This window comes from Myotis davidii, unplaced genomic scaffold (assembly GCF_000327345.1).
Source record: "Myotis davidii unplaced genomic scaffold, ASM32734v1 scaffold24, whole genome shotgun sequence".
In the NCBI taxonomy this organism is placed as follows: domain Eukaryota; kingdom Metazoa; phylum Chordata; class Mammalia; order Chiroptera; family Vespertilionidae; genus Myotis; species Myotis davidii.
Window position 1 is genome coordinate 5,976,237 of NW_006298312.1, and position 16,874 is coordinate 5,993,110.

A 16,874-nucleotide genomic window follows, 5' to 3' on the forward strand; every position below is an offset into this window, starting at 1 on the left:
ACTGCCAAATGTGACTGAGCTGACAGAAATTATGGAAGACCTAACTATGTGGTAAGGCACCCTATATTCACAGGTTGGAAGATTTAATTTAAAATGACAATACTCCCAAAATTGATCTATAGATTCAACACAATCCCTAGCAAAGTCCGAGCTATCATCTTTGCAGAAATGGACAATGTTATTCTAAAATTCATAGTAAATTTACAGAACAGAAATAGCAAAAATAATCTTGAAAAAAAGAAAAAGGCCTTACACTTCTTGATCTCAAAAATTACTCCAAAGCTACAGTTATCAAGATGGTGTGGTACTGGCATAGAATAATCATTTAAATCATTGGAACAGAATTGAGTGTCCAGAAATAAACCCTCATATTTATAATTAACTTTATACCTTCATGGTGCATATGTGGCAATAACCAACCCAAATTTTCATTAGTTGTCTATCCTGCTTTTGAAGAGTAACTACAACAAAGTTCTTAGCACAATTATTCATAAGAGGTAAAAATAAAAACAATCCAATGTTCATCAACTGATAAATGGATAAGTAAAACATGACATATACATATAATGGGAAATTATTCAGCAGTAAAAGTGTCACTGGAAAGGGACCAGGCTTAGAATGGGTCTGCCTTGGCTGGAGGGTAGTATGTGGGTTTTTGACTTCCTGCAGGAGATTTCATAATTCGAGTCCAGGTGATTGAGAGTATGTTTACTAAAGGTGGGGACAGTGAAACAAGGAAGTGCTTAGGATAGAAGAAGCAACAGGAGAGGGTAGGTGGGACTGCTTTGGCTCTCTAGAAATAATATAGAAAATATGTAATAGGACTGCTGTTAGCTCACTGAGAAGTCAGAGCAAAGGGGACCGTGGAGACAGGTTCAGGGGGTAAGCCCAGGACAAGTTGCTGCTGTTCATTGCTTTCCTGCTTGCAAGTCTTGTGGGGACCCTTAGAGAGAAAAGTAAAGATGCCCTGTCACATGGCTGAGCAGCATCCAGGGCATGGAGCCACTGGCTGTGGGCATGGACCCTCAGACTACCTGGGCCCTAGCACTGGGGGCCCAGGAGCTGCCTCCAGGTCTGCCACTGGCTGGCACGGGGAGTCACTCCATCTAGAAAAAGGAAAAAAGAAAGGTAAAGATGCATTCCTGAGAGGGAAGATGTGTGTGGGCTGGGCATGCTTCAGAGAGAGCCTGCGCTGGGTCTTGGTGTTGAAGGTTATTATGTTTTCTAAAGGTGGGAATTTTAGAGGAGGTTTTAGGGGAGAATCTCAGTAGAATATTCATCAGCTTTATACTGATGCTCTAAAATGAGATTTATTCCCCTGACTTCATTCATCCTTGGGTGTGGTTAGCAAAAATAGTACTAATTAGATTTCTGTTATTTATTAACCTGGATAGGGTGATTTAAGCAATTTACCCTCTGGTTAGAGGTGATAAGTATAAACCATTTACTATTTAAAAAAAATATATTTATTGTTGATATATTGCAGACGTTCCCACATCCCCCCATCCCCCCCGCCACACGCACACACACACACACACACACACACACACACACACACTTACTTTTAAGTGTCCTTGGTAAGGGAAGATAGGATTTTGTGACTAACTAGACGGGCTGCTTTGCCATTTAACTATCTGTCTCAGTGTCCCTATTCCACTTGTCCTGGTTTACTAATCTGTCTCAAAAGAATGAAGTACTGTTATATGCTACAACATAGACGAACCTTGAAAACATTAAGCTAAAAGTGAAAGAAGCCATTCACAAAAGATCACAATTATATGATTCCATTTATATGAAACATCTAGAATGTATAAATGTAGAGACAAAAACTAGATTAGAGATTATCTAAGGCAGTGAGAAGAAATAGAGGTTTTTGGGAGTCAGAAAAATGTTCCTAAATTGGCTTATAGTAACTTTATCAATAATTAAAAATCATTTACTATGCACTTTAAATGGGTGAATTATACAGTATGTCAATTATATCGCCCTAAATCTATTACATGGAGAGAAGGAGAGAGGGAGGTTGGGAGGGAGGAAGGTAGCACCCTAATAGGTAAGATGCTTTGGCCTGTGTTCCCGATTAAGATTTTACTTGCTAACGATCAAAAGGAGCCTGTAAGTACTATATGTTCCCATTCACCTAGCAGCATGGATGCCACGGGTATCTTACAAGTTGCACTTTACTCAAAGACCTTAGCTTCTGGAAACCTTCTTCACATCACTATCAGTTACAATTTGGAGCCAAAGAGAGTCCTGGAGTAGAACTTGAGTGTGATCACCTCTCCCTTAATACATCAGTTCTACAATTCTACAAACATCTTTGTAAGGATGGAGATGCTGAGAAAAATCTTATTTTAAATGTCTTACTCGAAGCAAGCTCCTTTTCTTTAATGAAAGTATGAGTATGATTATCCTTTATTAAAATAGTTAAGATTAGTAGCCTTCTTGATTTGCTCAAGCTAGAAAGGAGCTTATAGGAAGAGAACAGATTAGGGTCCCCTCTTTCTTAGCAAAAGTAGGGACACTGTGCTTCAAACTTCTTCATCCTTCCTCTAAATGCCCCAAGGCCCTCTAATTACATATATACTCACATGAAAATCTCTCCTTTATCTGAGAAAGACTCTCTTGAAGCCAGAGGTTGCCATGTTTCTTCCCCAGGGCCTTATGTTGGGCAGAAATCATGAGTTGTGTTTTCAGTTCTACTTGGTTAGGGAAAAGAACTAGCCCATCACCACTGCAGGCCAATCTCCTCCTGAATCTGTTCTATATTTGGATTTTTCACTTCCTTTTGGACACATAACTTAAATCAAGACCTTAACTCTTCTCTTGGGGATTAGGAACAAGAAATGTTTTTTTTCTAGATAAAAATGCAATAGTTACAAATGTTTATTATGTTAATTTTGTATCAAAACACAAGTGTTGGGAATGACAAGAACAGCACTAGGTGTTAGAGCACAGAGGTCAGACCAAACCTGGGTTAAGCAATCTCGGTACTTGGGTTCTGACTAGGAAAGAATTCACAGCCAAGACCCAAACTGTAAGAGAACATTTATTTGGAAAACACAGAGGTAGAAGAAGTAATTCCTAGAAGAAATGGGCTTAGGAAAGAAGTTATGGAGGTAAAGGAAGGGCTCTAGGAACTTAGAAGTGAGGAAAATAAAGGTACTGCCGGGGAGCTGAGGTGGGAGAGGAGGAAGGAAAAGACCCTGGCATGCTCTGGGGAGCGAGAGCTGGAGCCTCCTGAGGGTTTTACGGGTGGAGATTTTAGGGAGGCTCCAGGGGAGATCTCAATAGAATATTCAGCAGCTCTGGTGTGTCCAGGTGTGTCCTTTCAGAGTCTAGATCTCCACTGATTGGTCAGTGCCAGGGCGGGGGTCATGATTCAATGCATCTGATCCTGAGGACAACATGGCATTGCTTGTCTGGTTTTGCTGCTTTTCTGGGCCTGGAGTTGAGATGATACAACTGAGGCCTAGATATTACCTCTAGGGAAGAAAGGTCAGGGGGTCCAAACGGCATGACAGGCAATATGGTAGGGGAGGATGTCTTTTGCTAGGCACTCAGGGCTTTCTGCCCTGGTGACCTTCTGTACCTGGCCATAGTCCTTGCCCTGCTCAGATCTGCCTAACACAAAAGGATATTACTTCTACCAGCTCAGTTCCTCATAAATTAAACGCAAACAGAAGTTTACGAGGAAGAGAGAGCAAAGGAGGGAGGTATTTTAGACAGACAATGTTACAGGACTGAAGGTACCGATGCCAAGAAGGTAGATGTGTTCAGGAAACAGTGAAGGGGAGGTTTGAACACTGGAATGATTGATGTTTGGCAGTAAGGTGTTAGATGGTGGGAGAATGAGCTGAAAGTATAAAAATGCAAACAAGGCCATAAGTGAAAGGGTACACCACAAAATGTAGCAAGGCTAGTTGGCACACCCTTAGTGGGGTGCTAAAAGTCTTGTAAGGATTTACAGCTTGCTTATGAAAATATTAGCTACAATGGCTGCCAGAGGCAATCCTTCTAGTCTTTGGAGAAAATGATAGTTTTCTAATCATAAGAATATTATCTCACTGTTCTCTCCTTATCATTACATATCAATTAGCTAAGGGAAAATACAATCTCAGAAAAACTTGCCTATACTGTGGCTCCACACTGTGCTGTTGGTGTAGCTGTCAAAAAACACAGGCTGTAACACCCATACAATGCTTGGTCATGTTCTTTCCAGAGATGATCTCAGAGGTGAATGTTTACCAGCAAAAAATGGACATTCCAAAAGGATTGTAAACTTTTCTCAAAGTTTAGAGTACCTTCCAATGAGGTCTGGTAAAAGCAAGGACTGGAAAATAGAAGCTTGTCTAAATCTTCTTGTCAATAAAAATGCTATAAAAAGACCAGAATGGCTAAAAAATCCTCTTGATTCTACTGCGGGAGTAGAAGCACACTATTTGAAAATCTGGGTTATTGTTGGAAAGGTTTATATATTTACTTTTAGACACTTAAAAAGAGGGTATTGTAAGTGCAGTAGCATTTCCTCAGAACTGTAATGGGATTTGAATTGTATTTCTAATTATTCTCTACCGGGTAGAGTCTACCCAACTGAAGAAAACATTAATTCTATTTTTGTTTTTCAGAGTAGGGGTCTTTAAATTACCTATAAAGATGGCATCTTCAAAATGTTGTAAATATTACTGTACCAACCATTTAAAGCAGTGGTTCTCAACCTTCCTAATGCCGCGACCCTTTAATAGAGGTCCTCATGTTGTGGTGACCCCCAATTTCATTGTTACAAATTGAACATAATTAAAGCACAGTGATTAATAAAACAATATGTAATTGTATATGTTTTCCAATGGTCTTAGGCGACCCCTGTGAAAAGGTCGTTTGACCCCCAAAGGGGTCGCGACCCACAGGTTGAGAACCGCTGATTTAAAGCCTATTTTCTGTAACTAAACAGGTCGCAGTTTAGTGATATCAGTGGTAGGACAAAGTTTTCAAAGTTATTTCTACATATTGAGATTTCTACACTAACAAGCTTGAGATACAACTTTGCACAGCATGGGTGATCATAATCTGATCTGATTATTAAAGACCCTCCATATTAAAGTCATGTGAGAATAAATAAATCATCTTTTCTATCAAAGAACAGTTTAGACAAGTGATGGCGAACCTTTTGAGCTCAGCATGTCAACATTTTAAAACCCTAACTTAACCCTGGTGCCCGGCCACATATAGAAATTTTTTTATATTTGCAACCATAGTAAAACAAAGACTTGTATTTTTTATATTTTATATATTCAAATGCCATTTAACAAAGAAAAATCAACCAAAAAAATGAGTTCGTGTGTCACCTCTGACACGCGTGTCAGATTTGCCATCACTGGTTTAGACAGTCGCCATGTTGGCCACATGACTTGCAGCTCCCCTGGGAGCACCATCTTGAAATAGCAAAGGCCAACCCCTCCCTTTGAACTAGCCAATCGAGAAAGACTGGGTGCCTGAGCTCTAGTCAAGGGTGAGGGAGCAGTCACCCGCGTAAGGGAATATAAAGCCAAGCAGACTGCCCGCTTGGTGTGCTTGGGCTTCCAGACCATGTGCGCGCACCCTTCTGTGTAGAAGTAAAGATGTTTGCCTTGCTGCCTGGCTCCTGAGTATATTTTGTCTTCTACCAGGACCCCTGAATTTGTGGGGCTCGCCTTATTTCTTATAGTCATCAGCACTACCCGAGTTAAGAATTACTAAATGGTGGTTCTCTTAAAAAAAAATCCCTCAGATATTGTATTACTTGATACAGTTGTTATGCTTTTTAACCATATAAACCAATAAACTCTGCAGTGATCATTCCAGTTACATGCCAATAACACAATTAAAGTTAGGTATCATAGACAATAGGCTGATTGTGTTTTTGAGCTATGCACTTCAATTGCCCTGTCTCTAAACTAACTTGCAGGCTGCATTCTTCTTTTGTGCCTTTATTTTTTCTGAGAAGGGCAAACCATCCTTGAAGACTTATTGCTATTTTCACAACCACAGATTTTCTTTTGTTTATGGAAAACTAAAATTCAGAGAAAACCCACAAAATAAAGTCATTTCAAACCAGAAATAATGCATTTTTTCCTCATTTATTCAAATTCACTGCAGGAAGTAAACACTAAAAGATTAAAAAACAAAAAAAAATTCACACTGCAGTATGTACAGTTTCAAGACATCACATGAAGAAATTAAGTTTCTAATAAAAATGACAAATTATATAATGAGATCGCATCAAAATTGGTTGTGTAAACCCCAGAATTCACACCATGAATGGTGATGTGCTTGTATTCCAGTATACTGGAATACTCCTGGCATAATATTGGTTTCCAATGGGATTAAAAAATTCATGAAAGTAGTTGTGTGAACTCTATGTTGAAAAGTGGTTGACTTGATTTTAAAAAGTTTTAAGACCCTTGGATCCAAAGCACATTCTTTCACGAAGCTGAAACCACAGAATTCATGTCTAGAAATGGAATACTGCCATGTTGGGATGAACATCTGATTTGACTTAAGACATTTTGCCAAATGCAGAGATGCACAGGATCCCCCATGCACTTTTCATGCAGCAGGTAATCACAACTTAAATAAAAGGTTTATTCTATACATGTATCCAGACTTGCAACTGTATACATACATGCACAAATTTTAAACCTGTCAGATTATATTTACACTTATACATGGAATATACAGAAACCAAAGAGATTAAAAGGCTTTTCTGTTGCATTAGAACAATACAAAATATGTATTTTTCATTAAGGAAATTATTATTTACATCATCTTTAAAAACCGATTTTAACATCTTCATTGTAACAAGTCTATATATATATATATATACATATTATATATATATATATAAAATATATACTCTCACCAGTTTACTCTTCTGTAAGATGCAGCAGGGAATAAACAGGTAATACTACTTTACTGATGTCAATGAGAGCTGTAGTAACCTTTCAATTAGGAAGAAACTGTCTAGATATTTAATAGTTCTTGAATATGTGTATTTGTGTACCTTGTATCTACATTTGCATAAACAAAGTGAATTTATGGATGTATGCTCTTTTTCACTGCTCTTCTTTAAAATTATCCTAAACTCAAATTGGGGACATTCTTCAGTAAGTCAATATAGCATTCTGTGTGGTCATGTTTGTTTATGTATTACATATCCATATTCCTTCAACTGTTAACAACAACAACCAACCAACCAACCAAAGAAACATACAAAAATAGTAATGCTTAATGCTGGCCTTTGATATTCTTCTCCCTGACCTAAGTTTATCGCTTTTGTAAAAGCCCATTTTTTTTTTTCTAGCATGCCTCCAAGATTCTAGATATTTCATAATGGCAGAAAAAAATGACTTGTTTAAAAGCTTCTTTATATAGTGTAGACAATGCAATTGCCAGAGCAAATATGGGATGGAGTAGAATATATGCACTGGCCAGTGGAATTTTCATTTCAGAATAAGCATTATGACTTTCTTCTCTCTAGGATGTAGCATAATATTCACTCCTGATTATTATTTATAATATACTCAGTAACTATTTACAAATCATTCTGAGAAAAAAAAAATCATTTATGGGTTTTGATCATATTAGGAAATAACGCCCATATTTAATATAAAAGTCTTAGAAACAACTTCAAGTAGAACAACTTCAAATAGATTTCCTTCTTATTAATAGTTGATAATAATTTTTGATTCATCAGTTAGGTAATCTGGTTCACAATTTAAAAAAAATTTGGTTGAGTGTATTGTGAATTGTAAAAAGTGAACTTAAAAACATGACTTGTTTCAAGATCAAAACCCCAGGTGGCCCAATAATGTATTAAGTTCTTCCGAGACAGTATCGATGTTCACTTTTAACCACTATTTTAAAATAGATCAACGGAGTGACTGTGTAGAATTCTGTTCTGTCATGTATATGTGCCCTTTGTACTTTTCTATTTAGTTGATCTGAGTCTAGGGCCTTTCTTGGTTTGAAATAAATGTTTCCATCTTTGTCAATACTGTTGTTAGAACAATGATTATAATAGAAGTTAAGGATGTATTCAGGAGAAGTTTCTAAACCATCCTAGAATCACCTGAGTTTGGTAAGTGGCCCTGTTATTCCATCCCTAAGGCTAATTAAGTAGATGTTACTCATTAGAACACATAATCACAGATTTTCCTGAGATGTTCAGCCAGGTATGAAAGTTGTCCCCTCCACCCATTATTTTTTTTGTCATAAAAAGTGTTCTGAACCTGATTTCCAAAGATATAACAGTAATATATGAACTACAATATTGCAAATATTTCATTGATGTGTGACTACTGGGGAAAATACAGGCATCAAATAGTGAGTTTTTGTTTTTTTTTTACACTCCTGTGTTATGAGAAAGGTTATAATATAAACAATGGTTCTCAAACTTTAATGTATAGAAGAAACACCTAGGGGGTTTCCTCTTAAATGTGTTCAGATGCAGATGGAAGACTCCCAGGTGCACTTAGCAGAGATTCTTGTTCTGTGGATTTGAGGTGCTACCTAGGAATATGCATTTTAAAACAAGTACTCCAGAAATGATTCTAATGCAGGTGCTCTGAGTGCAGCTTTAAGAAATCCCGGTCATAAGACTCACAGGTACCATAGTAATGGTGAGAAGTAACTTTTACTAGACATGGTGAAATCTGTTCAAAGAAAAGCCACTTTGCTTCTGTTAAAAACGTCTTAAATATTCAGCTATTCAGGAAACCACCTGAAGATAAATGTTAACTTTCCTAATTATGTAAAAGGAGGAATAGTAATACAGTAGTTAAAATATAAAAATGGAAATCTGCTTTTTTTTTTAAGGATCTATCAAACTTCCATCAATTGTAATCAATTTTTACTAATTAGTACAAGGTTTAAAGAAATATATATTGAAAAGGACTGGGGTGGGGGAGACATACTGGAAACCACAAAACCCTTTCCAAGGGTTAAAAATAAATGTTTTTTTTAGCAAAAGTGAAAAATGTAAGCACATTTTTTTCTAATTTATCTTTGAATTGGATAATGAAAAGTAAATCAGCATTAAGATTTTTATTCAATAATTACCTTTTAAAGAGTTATTTAACAATTTAAAAAAATGTTATGTAGGCTGACTTCTGAAATCAAAATAGAGTACCCTCTTAAAGGCAACAAAATGCATTTATCCACCATGGATGGAAATTTACATTTTAATTTATGCCTATTATCTGTGATCATAAAGATTTCATTCATAGGCTACTCACAGTTATCTGATGCATACAGAAGTGTTAAACAACTAGTAGTTCAGTAGTTTCCTCATGAACTCTAACGTAAAGCAAAAAGCAGTGTGCATATTTAAACATTACCAGTAATCAATACTCTTCAAAATGAAAAAAGTTTCAATTATACCATGCTTTTCTCAAATCATGCTCTTATTTATACAGATCTCAAGTTCAACTAGTTTTAAAAAGATCCAAAGCTAAATTGCAGGGTAAATTTTATTCTGATTCTTTTTTTATCGTTAGCACGTTTCCCAGAAGTCCATAAACTTCTCCATTTGCGTTGTGTGGGCAAGAGGCATTGTTTCTCATATGGCTATTATAAGGGCTTCTTAAATTTAAGAAAGAAGCTTCAGTTTCTGCAGCAGGAAGTAACTCTTCTTTGATTGTAACCTGTGAGACATTTCCAGCAGATGAAGGCTCCCTCCAAATGTCCTTGTCCTGTGTTTCTCGACTGGTAACAGAATTGCCTCCTTTCTGGAGCATGTAATACAGTATTGGGTTAGTTTTGGTCAGTCTCGGAGAGTCTTTTTCATACTCATTCTTATCCATGTCTGTGATAACCCACTTAATGGGTCCCTTGTCACTGGTCATGGAACACCCATTCGAAAATCCAGATTCTGGTCTAGACCCCACACAGCCCAAGCGTTCAGGAAAAGGAGGACTCATGGGAGTTTTTACTACTCCTGGGTATGGAAATGTCCTGTTATCCATGGAACTGCTGGGCTGAGAAGAACTGTACATCAGTCCATTTAAAGAAGAAATGCTGAATTCAGGTTTGCTATTAGTCACATTTTTGTGTCCTTTCTTTTTACTCTCAACAACAGAGTTATTCCTGTGCTGGGACAAATCTCTCATGCAGTTTTCTGAGAGAAGCAGCTGTTTCAGAACATTGAAGCTTTTGCTTTCTCTCGCCCAACTCCTATGTTCACTTTCACTGGCTAAACCATGACTGGCAGGATATTTAAATTCAAGATCATTTCTGCTAAATTTCAGCTCTTGCTGGTTAATCAAGGACCCGTACAGCACCTCTGGGGCACTGTGACTGCTTGCAGCATCGAGGATGCTATTTTTCATCTTTTTAAATGGATTTTCTAATGGCTCAGTATAAAGCTTCCTTTTTTTAGGGACCATGCAAAGATTCTTTGATTCTAGAAGTGTCAGTTCACTATGTCTGTGACTGTTGTCCAGATCATCTGGCAGGTAACTCTCTTGATTTTGTCTCAGCAGTCGACTTAGCAGACCATTCTTTGAGAAAGAAAAATCCTGAGGTGAAAGTGGCTCCGATTTCAAGTCCTCGGAAGCTGGTAAGGCAGCTGCACTTCTCTGAATGGGGGGAGCCATATCTAAGAATGGGGCACACTCAGCATCATGGCTCAAGTGCACATCTGTATTATGAATATGTAAGTCATCACAAGGCTCAGATTTTATTTTTACCATCAATATTTGTTCACTTAAAGCTCTATCTGTATGTTCCTGAGTACTTTCCTCTCTCAAAGGAATTTTCTCTTTCTTTTCACTCTTCCCTTTGTTGGGGTTTCCCAGGAGCAACTGGAGAACAGTGCGCCTTTCAAGCAGATTTTCTATTTCAGAACCAGAAAGTCTTGGTTCAGAACCTGTTGCCTGACTATTGAAGACTTTACTTTCTTCAACTGCATTTGTTTTATTTGCGATCAGAGGGCTACTTAGTCTATCGATCATAGCTATGGGTTTATCTGTATTTACACTCAGCTGTTTACTGGCTCTCTGCTCCTCTCCTGAAGTGGAAGACTGCATTCCACATTGTGCTAAATTTTGTAACAGTTTACTGGCACTGAAAGTCGCAGAGTTCTGTGTACCTTCATCATGGACTGGTTTCTCTCCTTGCGACTCCTGACTCTTTGTAAGATCCATCAAGTGGTTAGATGTGGTGTTTGTTGGTTTTTCAGACTGAGTGCTGCAGGCGTATGGTGGGGAGTTCCATTTGATAACCAGAGAGTGCTGGGAGAGATTGATGGGAGACTCTGCTTTGGTAGATGCAAGTAATGGAGGAGTGCTCACAGGAGTAGTCCTATGTGTGCTGGGGCTTTCTATTACAGAAGTCCTCGCATACATCTGTTTATTGAATTTTGTCACATCACTCTGTATTTCCTGAGGGCTGTTGTTTCTTTCCACATTTTCTTCATTCTTATGGCCGAGTAGCAATTGAAGAAGTGTTACTTTCTGGTGTGAATTTAGCTTAGAATTTTTTGAGGTATCTTGATCTTCTTTAATATCTACGCTGGGGACTTTTGGATCCCAAGTGTTCAGCAAGGATTGTGTTAAGTTATCCAGAGAAATAGGTTGGTCAGGTTCTTGTTTTTCAACTCTGTGTTTGCAAGACAAGTCTATGGGAACACAGTTGGAATATGAACTTTCATCACCACTGCTATCATCTGTAAAACTAGGGTTATTATCCGAGTATTCATCAATAGTTGTAGGTGTACTACTATCCTCAAAAACGCTTCCTCTCTCACTATGATTGTGTCCATTCATAGGTGTGGTTACAGTCTGGCTTTTAAGAAGATGTAAAAGCAAACTATTATTTGCAGCTTGTTTTATGTTGTTTCTTTCCTGTGAGTTCTTATAGCCTGCATTTTTGAGGGAAGAAGGAACGATACCCATTGGATTTTGAAATGTTGTACTTTTGCTAGTCATTAGTGTGCTCGATGATGTTCTTGCTTGACCATTAAGATGGCTTGACATTCCTTTTGAGAGATGGAAACTGCTGACATCTTTCTGGCCATTTTCTTGTAATCTGGCCATAGCAGCAAGTCTTTCACTTGCCACTTGATTTGCACTTTGTGTTTTTAAAGCATGTTCCCGAGAATACTGCTGTAAATGGGCTTCACTTGAAAGGAGTAATGCTAACTGACTACAAGCAACACTAGGTTTGGGTGAAGTGGCAGGACTAGCCCTTTTTTCCACCATGCTTGCAACAGCCTGTAATCTTGCAGCACATGACAAGGGTTCACTCATGACCTTTGTACCACTTTGTCCAACGCGATGAGGTGACTCTACAAACCTGTCTCGGATGAGGTTTTTAGTTACATCAGGAAGATTGGTATCAGGCTTTTGATCCTTAGCTTTACTCTTTTTCAACAAAGTTTTTAAGTGACTTGATGCAACACCATAGCACCTTAAATCTTTCTCTACTTTTAAAGAATCATGACTGAGGGCATATCCTTGCTCCTTGAGGCTCTGCCTAATTTGTTGTGACAGAGCAACAGTCTGCAGCCTAGAGCTGAACGACTGAAGCAAAGAGGCCAGTAATGTGCTATCCTGTTTGCCTTTAGGCCCACTGTCAACCACGCCAGCCAGCAAAGCTTCCTTCTTTACGTTTAAATTCACGATGGAATCAGACAGTCTCTTCCGCTTTGCTGCATTCCAGTCCTCAGAAGACTGCAACAGTCTGGCTTTTTTGAGATGCAGCATGCCAGATCCCTGATATGTATGTGTATTGAGAACTGGACCATTACTCTGACAGGTAGGAAATGCATGACCAGAAATGTTAAAGTCCTGATCTTCATTATGCCCAGCAGACTTTTTGTCGACGGCAGTACCTGATCCCTCTGCTGCCTGATGCATTAGTAATCCTTCTAGGTAAGTTAAAACAACAGAATCCTGGTGCACATCGGAGACAAGCTCTTCTCCATGAGTCATGTTCAATAGAAGTGTCACAAGGGCTAGGTTTCTGTTCACTTTAAAGAATGGTTTTCTGTGGGTGAGTGAGATATAGCTTTAATAAGTGAGTGTCAGTTTATCATCTTCCATAGCAATTAGACAGTGATGTACGGTTACATACTGAACAGGATTTCTTCTGGCAATGACAAGATAAGAGGCAAACAAACTCCAATGAAGTCTGACACAGAGCTGATGAACTCCTAAGCAAGAAAAAGCAGAATTCCTTAATGCATAGGTCTGCAGCAGCAAGCAGATATAATCCTTAATGAATATCTTGAGTCTCCTTTTTCATCTTTTGTTCATTAAATGCAAATATCAGTGTTCTAAAAAATATAAACACAGAAAATAGTTAAGGAGGTGAAGAATTGGAATTGTACTGATACCTATAAGCAAAAAAAAAAAAAAAGTACTTGTACTTTACATATATACTATAGTATACATAAGTACATATTATAGTCACTTCTTTAGTAGTTATTGCCATTCCTATTATATTAGAAATCTGTTGGAAGTGCGATGAATTAAATATTATAAAAATGATCAAATCAATTAAATACTTATTTAACTATCTTCCAAAGCCCACCAAGTTTTTGAATTTTCACAGGCACACTTCTGCCAAGTAATGTGAATGCTTAGTCTACTTTATAGCAATATAGCTCTGTAAGGGAGCTAGAATTAGTTCCTTATATTACAGGGAGCTTAGGGAAAACAGGCAGAAGTGCAGAATGAGGGACTGAGATGCACATGGCATGGACCCATCTGATGAGTCTAATGTGGGTGAGGCCTACAGTACAGATTCACTTCTGGCATCCTCCTCCAAACATCAGATATTCCATTAGCTAATTTTTTTAGAATTTCTGTTTCCAAAGAAATGAATGCACTAAGGATAAGATTATTTTGTAGGCCTGTGCAAAGTATTGACAGTCTTAGTCATATTCATAAACATTTAAATATTAATAACAAGCTTATTTATCCCTAATTTTTACCATGACTTTAAAAACAGAAAAGAATTGTTGAAACCGGTTTGGCTCAATGGATAGAGCATTGGCCTGTGTACTGATAGGTCCCAGGTTCAATTCCGGTCAAGGGCATGTACCTTGGTTGTGGGCACATCCCCAGTAGGAGATGTGCAGGAGGCAGCTGATCGATGTTTCTCTCTTCGATGTTTCTAACTCTCTATCTCTTTCCCTTCCTCTCTGTAAAAAAAAAAATCAATAAAATATTTTAAAAATATAAAAAGTAAAAAAAGATTCTTTATGTGCTCATTCATATCTATCAATGTTTTAATGTGTCAACTTTTATTTTACATTTTTTTAAATTTATTTTTTTTCATCACCATTGATCCCATCGACTTTTAAAATCTTTTAAAAATATTTTAAAGTGAAAAAATAAAAAGTTAAAAAATGTGTTAGGATACTCTTGTACCAATTTTTAGTTTAAAAAATATGGTTGCTATAGTACATATACATATAACTATGTGTATAAAATAAGCTAAGCACATCAACATGTAAAAAAGTGGAAAAGAAACATTTAGAATAGATTTGAAAGGAAGGTGAGTAACTGCTTCCAGAAAAGTCTATCTAAATCAAGGTGATTATTTTGCATTAATCTCTTTGAGAAGTTCTATAAACAGCACCAATACATACAGCAGAGAGAGGAAAAATAATTTCTCATAGAAACCTGTTTTTTTAGTAAGAACTTTGATTTAATCTATAAATCAAAGATTGTATTTCCTGATAGACTGCTTCAGTTGCCACTCAGTAGCAACACCTACCACCATTCCAGCAGAAACTGAAATGCCTACGAAAGTAGAATTCTGAGACTTCTTTTTTTAAAAATATATTTTATTGATTTTTTACAGAGAGGAAGGGAGAGAGATAGAGAGTTAGAGAAACATCGATCAGCTGCCTCCTGCACATCTCCCACTGGGGATGTGCCCGCAACCCAGGTACATGCCCTTGACTGGAATCGAACCTGGGACCTTTCAGTCCGCAAGCCGACGCTCTATCCACTGAGCCAAACCGGTTTCGGCCTGAGACTTCTTAAGGCCTAAATTCACGCAGACCCTACAATTTAAAAACTCTAGGAAACCAAGTGAGCCAAATTTCTTTAGATAACTTCTTTTTCTATCCCTTAAACAACCAAAGTGGGAGAAATCCTTTTTACATCTTTTCTACGTCTTACCTTTTTCATTTCTATAGTATAAACTTTAATTGAGAAATTCAGGGAAAAAAGGAGGTATAATACTTAAATACAGCTCATTGAAACCTACAGATATTATAGTATTATGAATGTAAAATATTACTAATGCCTAATACATATACTTCTTAATGTTAAAATTGCTTAATTTCAAGATAGAATTAGGTGGACTCATTTTCTTTTAGTAAAAAGACAACTACACTATTTTTAACCACCAAAATAACATTTCACTTGCTTGGTTTTATAAGCATATTACTTCAGAATGTCACCAAGTGTTTAACATTACTTGAATATATTCAGTTAAAAATATTTAAATGTTAACACACATTTAAGGATTTGGCTTCTTCTATACCCAATCTATATGCATGTCTGTATTAATTGCAGCATTAACAATAGTCAAGATACGGAAACAACCCAAATGCCTATCAACAGGTGAACATATTAAAAAGATGAGATAAATGTATATAACATCTATCTATCTATCATCTATCTATCTACCTATCTATCTACCTACCTACCTACCTACCTACCTATCTACCTATCTATCTATCTATGACAACACAGATAAACCCTGAGAACATTATGCTAGGTGAGATTATGTGAGAGATAGATTAAGTACTGTATAGTATGACCTACATGTAGAATCTGAAACAGTCAACCTGTAATAAAACTAAGAATACTATGGGGTTTTAAGGGAATAGGAAAAGGGGGATAAGGCTGACAGTATTAGGATACAAACTTGTAATCAGTAATAAAGAAGCTTAAGGTGATGGAAGATGACTTGACTTCGGGTGGTGGGCACACAATGCAATATACAGGTCATGTATCATAGAAATGTACACTTGAAACCTATCTTATTAACCAACTAGAGGCCCAGTGCACGAATTTGTGCATTGGTGGGGTCTGGCAGCCCGCCCCACTGGACGGGGCCGGCCGTGGGGTCTAATGCTGGAAGCTATGGCTTTCCACCAGCTGGATCTAATTATACTTTAAGGATGGCCAAAAGAAAACCCACAACAGAACTGTTTTGCATTTCATGTGCCATGAGCTGAAGTTGTTTGAAATGTATATCAAGATAGATGATGGCCCTTTAATAATTTTTGCGTTCTTCCCAGGGCTCTGCCTTCAGTTTCCCAATATGATCTTCATGTCTGTTTAAAAGTTTTTTGTTTTTGAATGTGCCTGCCCTTTGCTATTGCTCCTGGCAGCCTGGGGGTCCTCTTTGCCACCCCTTTAAAGAGAGATTGAAAGCTCACCTTATCTACAAGGCACTGCAATTTCACAAAATCTCCATCCAGCCTCTCTACATTCCTCAGCAAAGGGCCACTATCCCATTAATGCTGAGGTCGCCTTTTTGGCTAACTTGGAAGGTCTCCTGGGGCTGCAGGACGTGGAGGGAGAATTCCACACCTTGGCTGCGGTATTAGCAGAGCCCTTTGGAGACTCTGGTTGGGGACAGAAGGGACTGATCATCATTTTCTTGTGCTTTCACTAAATGTACATGCACCAGGGAGCCAGGCAGTGACTTGGGGTGTTGGGGGCCACTTGGGGGTGGGACTTGGCCGGGGAAAGGGACCACAGTCATTCTGTTCATTCCACCATTCGGTCACTGGACTTTTATTATATACATGTCTCCCCAATAAAGTTAATAAAAAAGAAGAAATCTATTGCACAGTATAATGAATATAG

The 16,874-nt window shown here is 37.7% G+C and overlaps 1 protein-coding gene across 3 annotated transcripts in view; it reads right to left on the reverse strand.

The window, feature by feature from the left end:
• The window catches only part of NRIP1 (nuclear receptor interacting protein 1), a 121,482-nt gene that overhangs the window by 12,589 nt on the left and 92,019 nt on the right, over window positions 1-16,874 (reverse strand). For 2 of the 3 annotated variants that reach the window (XM_006773941.2, XM_015570601.1), the window contains one exon: window positions 6,098-13,312. The exons of the other annotated variant lie outside the window; for it this stretch is intronic. In XM_006773941.2, coding sequence (XP_006774004.1) covers window positions 9,507-12,968 — 3,462 coding nt within the window. In that variant the 5' untranslated portion in view covers window positions 12,969-13,312 and the 3' untranslated portion in view covers window positions 6,098-9,506. Of the gene's footprint in view, window positions 1-6,097; window positions 13,313-16,874 lie in introns of those variants that run through there. 3 annotated transcript variants of the gene reach the window in all.